Consider the following 7,123-nt stretch of genomic DNA (forward strand, 5'->3'; position numbering starts at 1 on the left):
TAACAGGCTTTCAGCCAGATGGAAATTATGACAGAGTTTATCATTTATATTATTACAGTGCCTAGAAACCATATGCATTGGCCCAGAATGCTTCTCTGTGGAGCATCCTATTCAGAATACAAAAGCCTGGTACTAAACACAAGCCTGCAGCACAATGCATTTTAGGATGAGCACAAATAAAATAAATCAATACACAAGAATAATATTTTACTCGGCTGAATAAGAATACAGTAACTTTGGTGTTACACCAAAAACTCTCTTATTCACAGAGCTAACTCCTCTAACTGAATAAAAATCTTGGTTTTTATACTGGCAGTCACAGAAACAAGAGAAATGCAACGGAAGGTAGGTTTATGAATTTATCTTCAAAACCTGTAAAATGAAAATTTACTGAGAATTTCTCCTTAATACTACATTCATACGCTCCACAGTATGCCTGAAATTCTTTAAACATATTTGCTTACCTTTGTTACAGCTTTTGAAGAAAAGGTAATTTCATCAATAAAAGTGACAATGTCTTCTGGATCAAGTCTATCGAAGTACTTCGAACATATATCATATGCATGTAGCCACTCATCCAGGGTTTCTGGTATTTTTTTAATAAGATGGTGATCGCCACTACAAAAAAGTTTTTGTAGCCAGACAACATAGACAGAGCTGGGTGATAGCATGCCGCCATCTTTTTTGGGAATTTTGGGAGCCAGTTTGGAAATAGATAAAATATTTTGACTCGTAAGGACAGGCTCCAGTGTTTCCAGAGGGTTTTCATTTTCATCTATTAGCTTTTTGTAGTTAAGACCTATTGACAGAAGGAGAAAGAGTGAAACAGAAGTTAAACGTAATTAAATCTACTCAAACTCTATGTGTAAAACAATCAGCATTAAAGCAGCATCTGCAGATCTAGAAAGACTCTGCTCCATCTCCTTTCACAGCCATACACTGATAGACTGGGAAGGTATTTATGATGTCCTGCTGCATGTGAAATCCTTGGAAGGTATTTTACCATTACATATCGATACAAACTAAAAAAAAAACAGATTCTCAAAGAAACAAGAAAATATATATATATACTGCATAGAATCGTGCTACTATTTTTTTAATATAAAGCCCAGAAAACCATATGCACCTGAGGATGTAAGTCCTCATTAACTAAGAAGATGTAATCTGATCATATAAGAATTGTTACTTACTACTTATCTCAGCAAAAATGCAAGGCACTAACCACAAGTAAACTAAGCAAGGTCAGCTAGGGAACAGGACATGTAGGCCCATTTACATGAATATCTATATAATACATCAGCCTTGTCATTATTTTGGCTCTTCCAAGAAGAAAACTCCTGCAAATTATTCTAGCAACAACAAATTATTTCTAGCAGCAGTACTATTTTATTCTCTACGCATGTAACTCTTATGACAACTGACTTGTATGGCCATGTTTAGACACATCAATAAGAATTGAAGATAACCTCTCCTTCCCTAAACCACTGTTGTCTATTTTTCGTCCTGCAATACATGAACTCATATGCATAAACTCTCCAAATTCTGCAGCAAATTAAGTGTCTGATACACATGAGGTTCCAGTATTGAACAATTAATTCATCTCCACAGCAAGTAATCCCATACAGTACATAATTTTCATTCTGAAACTGGTTTTGGAGTTATTCAACTGAAATTCAAGGTACTGCCAATACTCAACTAAAGCAAACTGAAACTAGTGTTCAAAATTTCAGAGTGGTTTCCAGCTGCTCGCTTTTACAGGCATTGTATGATGACAGTAGGACAAATAATGTAGTTCTGCAAAAGCAAAAGGTAACATCAAGGATAAACAACAAAATAGCCCTCTTTAAAACACACAAATAAAATGCATAAAGTTCCTTATATATAATGTAATTCAGACTTTTGAAAGGTAAGTTGTCTTAAGTTGTTTGAGGAAATTGCTGTTAAACTTGCAGTGTTAAAAATTGTGCTCTACGAAGTCTATGAATTCAATATGAACCACTGCCAATAATTTTAACTCGCGTTGCCAACAGAAACCTGGTTTTAAATATTTTTTTGTTTGCTTTGATAAAGCAAGCTAAATTTCCAGTAATATGAAGAGAAGAAATTTACTCCTGTAAGATATCACTAACCTACTAAATTACTTTCGTTCATTTGATATGCTCATTGAAAAATAAAATTAATTGGAGAGTATTAACCAGATATGCATAATCACGTCAACACTCACATAACAGAATAATAAATACAGCTATGAAGAAAAGAAACATTTATTTTCCTACCTGGTGCAACTGCTTTGAATTTTTTCAGGAGTCGGATGTGAGTTTCAGGTTTAACAGCATGCTTCACCGCTTCCGAGCAACCACAGTTCTCAAGAAGAGTGAAGTAATAAAGCAACCGCTGGTGATCTCTGCCTTCAATACTTGGGTAAACATATTTAACCATGTGTTCAAGTAAGGTTTCAGGATTGGTTTTCAAAGTCTCAAACAGACCAAGGCTTTGTGCTCTTTCTTCTATTTCCTGTGTCAATAACCTGCATTTAGAAATTATTTTAGCTTTAAAGACCTGGCTGTTCCATGAAAGACTCTTCAGCTGCACACTTGGGAAACAGGATAATACTTTCCTTCATTTACGGTTCAACTTTTTAAGACGTTTTGAAAGAGTAAATAGTTATTCCTAAATTTTTAGATAGCTCTTTTCTTCATAAACAAAAGCTAATAAGCTCTCATATTTCCTGATCTTGCTGTCTTGGACATGTGGATTAAGGGTTGTGAACACTGAAGCATGATTCAAAACAGCCTTTCACATCTTTAAGTACAGCCATAAGTAAAAGTAGACATATGTCTGAGTATGTGCACAGGAAGCCTTTTAAAAAAAAAAAAAATATTGAAAAATGCCCCAAACTAACATGAAACCAAACAAACCCAAACCAAACAAACATGAAAACAACCCAAACCAGAAAACAAAACAAATCTCACAGCTGAGTGATGCTAGAAAATCCTTTTGCCCAAGTAGAAATTCTCCCAATCTACAACATTCTATTTTCTGTAGTCAGTGGGCACCTGTGCATGCTGAGAGATATTATCACCACTGAAAATTGGCTCTTGCCCACTGGTTAATCTATTTGACACTATTACTCATGCTTTGCATATTTTATTTGACAGTTTTATCAAATTGCTTCTCAAATTGTCATCCATGAAAGCTTACGAAAATACCATCAAATCTTGGGTTGACCTCAGCCAGTCTCACTGCTTCAGGACATTTTTTTTCCAGACCTTTTTGCAAAAAGAATACATTAGCTCTTTGACAACATGAATTCAGGCACCTCCAGCTGGCACATAAACGATAGCTGAATGCAATCACCCCTTTCTTCCTCAGCTGGGAGAAAAATGGATGTCTACCAAGGCTCAGGTCTCATGCTAAGTTTATACTTTTCTCAATTGAAAGTTTTACCTAAAATCTAAGGAAAGAAGGAACCTACAGATGACTACCACCTTGACTCTCTCCAGAGTCCAATCATAAGCCACATTACGTAGTGCATTTCATTTTGAAATTTGATGTCTTCTAATTCCATTTGATTTTCTTCTACCTTTAACACTGATTAAATAAGAATTTCAACATCAACTTGTCCCAAGTAAAAATACCGCATGTAAAGTTAGTGTTTCTCTTCAATATGCATGTAAAATATGTCTCCTTTTCATCCCTAAAGATGATTTTCTTACAGCGAATACCACAAACACCACCTTTTCTCAGTTTAAAAATTATACTTCCTCAGAAATCAAAGATTAAGGTATTTTTGAGTTATTTTTACATCTAGAACTACCCCAGTTAGGTTGTTAACTTGTAAGCATTATTTTAATTCTCTAAATTGTTGTCGTTTGCTAAGTGTTCTACCATATTAATTGAAATAAAGCATCATTCACTCAATATCAAGCAAAACAGACACTCGGACCTGATGCACTTCAGGAGTGTGATTTGAATATATTTTTCTGTCCACAACCAAATTTCAAACTAAAGGCTAGATAGACAGTGAAATTATAATCAATAGCATCTACAAGGCTTTGCCATGTGTTATTTGGGGAAAGGCTGGTCATGGATAGGGAGGGTTCACCATGCTCTTCAGAAAGATTCTGGAATAATAAGATTTTGTGACAGGCAAACATAAAATTTTCTGTTTCTGAAATCACAAAATACATCTTATAGATTTTTTCAGTGACAGAACGCGCTCAGATCCATCAAAAGACACAATCGCTTTTCCAGCAAATTTAAAAAATGTAATACCAAACAATTTTCATCAGACTCAAATTCACAGCATAATAGAAAAACATGTGTGATGTTTATTTGTCATCAAGTAATCAAAGAAATAGCTAATGCAAACTATCTAAGTGCTTCTTTTGAGCTCCTCCCGACATAAAGTAGCTTATAGAAATACTGCATATTTGGTTAAAGAGATTAAGTCTTAGAATCAACTTCAGTTCAGAATGAATGCATAACGAGGCATGCATTATTAATACCATAATCCCAAGACTAAAATACACTGTAATGGCCATATGCTGTCAATCAACTTTAAAATGAGATTATGATACAACAAAAACATGCTCAGCAGCATATTATGCTATTATACATCAATTTTCAAGACTTCTTTGAATTTCATTAGGGAAAAGGTTGTTACTTTGTACTTCAGTGATTTCAGAATTCTATGAATATTAAACTCATGGAGGACAAGAACAAAGAAGATTATAAAAAACTGTTGCAAAATACCCCAGGTAATATTCTAGTCTCAGAGAAGTCAGCTGGCTCTTTCACATTCACCCTAGTGTTGCATGTTTATATCATGACTGTCTATTTTGTTTAAAGCACTAAATAATTTTCTTGAGGAGGCAAAGAAAAACCTCAGTACGTTATTTCATCTTCTCAGATCTTGCACCAATGTCTACTAGGCTTCGCTTTTTAGGCCTCATGTTTTATAAAATATTTTAATGCTTTTTAATTAATAGTTAATGTTAGGAGGGCTACAAATACCGCTGCAAGCTAAAGCTGCCTGCAAAATTTAAAATTTGAAACAAACTAGACTAATTTGATCATGTCTGTCAGAACACTAGAGAAGAGCTCCTGTGTTACACAAGGGGCTCTACATCATCGTCATCTGAATGTCCTACTCAGTCAAGTAGCTTAGTCCTTCATCCAATGAGTTGATTCATTTTTCAGTGGGCGAAAAGTACTTGTTGGATTGACAAGATGTTCAAGTTCAAAAACAAAACAAAACAAGGCCCTGGAACTACGTCTGGAAAAGAAATGAAGAGCATCCATTCCCCTCGTGCCCCCCACCAATGCCAGGTCTGCTCTGCCGCAATCTAGAAGGCTAGAAAGAAATATTGTTTAAAAAGTGCTTCTTTAAAAAAACTGTAACTGAGATGAATAGAAGAATAATATGAATGGGAAGCTCTAATATATTTATTTCTTTTGCTATTACGTAAAAGAGAGATGAATAAGTAGCAGAACTTTTTTTTAAAAAAAAGGAATAATTATATAAAAACTATCAAGCTTCAGGATATGTATCAAGGAACTGTAAAAATAAAGCCATGGAAAGTAAAGAACAGGAACTCAAGTCCTGGGACATACAGACTTTCATCCTTGCTTGTAACACCTATTTTTGTGGCTGGTTACAGAAGCATCACATTGAAAAGACAAAAATTCCCAAGCTATCATAACATAAGAAATACAAGAACACAAATCACCCTCTACTCTGAATAGACTTCGGTTTTCTCACAGGTTAAGACGTGTTGCTGTGTAACGCAATTTTATGTGTATTTGCAGGGGAGACAACTTACCCACTGTCGGTGAACAAAAATTCCAGATGGGTCATGTAAACTTCCCAAAGTGGAACACTGTATCGCTGAGCCAAAGAGACAGCAATCTTGTAGACATTTTCTTCAAGTGTTCTTATAAGAGAAGAGACATGAAAGAAGACAAGGAAAAATTACACTAAGCCTTAGAGACATGACATGAAAACAAATACTTTCATTAGAAAACTAATTATTTCTTTTTAATATTTTGTTTCATAAACCAAGAAAACAGAATCACTGTTAATTAAAAATAGATAACATTTGTCTTCTTGGATTTGCTTTAACTTTGTGCTTTATTTGAGAAAAAGAAAAAATAATATAAGACTACAGAGGTATTTGGAAGACAGGCACCTACTCCACACACACTTTGCTTCTCAATGAAAGTTCCTGCCTAATCTTTGCACTAAAGCAAAAACCTCAGTTTTCACTCCATTTCAATTACAAAATGGTAAGGCCCAAATCAGGAGAGAAGTGTCATAGTTAACATTTATTTGATTTAGTTGCAGAACCTACAGTGATTTGGCATGACTGGTATGTAGGTCCTCAAAGCTCTTCCCAGATTTCACAGACAGAAACACTCCGCATTTGCAAATTAAAAGATATAAAGATGTCCAGTTCCACTATGTAAACACCCTAGAAATAGTGAAAACTTTTTTTCCTGTTACTGTATATCCCTTTAACAAATCAAGAGGTGAAGACTCTGTTAAGTGATCAAAGCCTGAAGTTAACTTCATATCTATTTTTACTAGTCCACTGAAGCTAGTATGGTTCAAATGGACACATATGGTTCTTGCTTTTAGGCTGGTATAGAATCACAGAATCAAAGAAACATCAAGGTTGGAAAGGACCTTAAGATTATCAAGTCCAGCCCACAGCCCTACACCACCCTAACACTAAACTCCTGAAGTGTCACATCCAGCCGTTTTTTAAACATGTCCAGGGATGGTGACTCCATCATCTCCCTTTGCAACCCATTCCAGTGCTTCATCACCCTTTCAGTGAAGTTTTTCCTAATATCCAATCTAAACTTCCCCTGGTGCAGCTTGAACCCATTCCCTCTTGTCCTATCACTATTTACTAGGGAGAAGAGGCCAACACCCGTCTCACTAGAGCTGCCTTTCAGAGAGTTGTGGAGAGCAACAAGGTCTCCCCTCAGCCTCCTCTTCTCCAGGCTGAACAGCCCCCGCTCCCTAAGCCTCTCTTCGTAAGACTCACCCTCTAGTCCCCTCATCATTCTGGTTGCCCTTCTCTGCACCTTCTCCAGCACCTCAATGTCCTTCCTG

The 7,123-nt window shown here is 35.7% G+C and overlaps 1 protein-coding gene across 1 annotated transcript in view; it reads right to left on the reverse strand.

Moving 5' to 3' along the window:
* Nucleotides 1-464: 464 nt before the first annotated feature.
* Nucleotides 465-7,123, reverse strand: part of LOC104276628 (neuroblastoma-amplified sequence-like) — a gene marked incomplete at both ends in the record, with an annotated part of 10,622 nt that continues 3,963 nt past the window's right edge. The window contains 3 exons of the mRNA XM_009873026.1: nt 465-799; nt 2,277-2,527; nt 5,826-5,936. Coding sequence (XP_009871328.1) covers nt 465-799; nt 2,277-2,527; nt 5,826-5,936 — 697 coding nt within the window. The remainder of the gene's footprint in view (nt 800-2,276; nt 2,528-5,825; nt 5,937-7,123) is intronic.

This window comes from Apaloderma vittatum, unplaced genomic scaffold (assembly GCF_000703405.1).
Source record: "Apaloderma vittatum isolate BGI_N311 unplaced genomic scaffold, ASM70340v1 scaffold12997, whole genome shotgun sequence".
Taxonomy (NCBI): Eukaryota; Metazoa; Chordata; class Aves; order Trogoniformes; family Trogonidae; genus Apaloderma; species Apaloderma vittatum.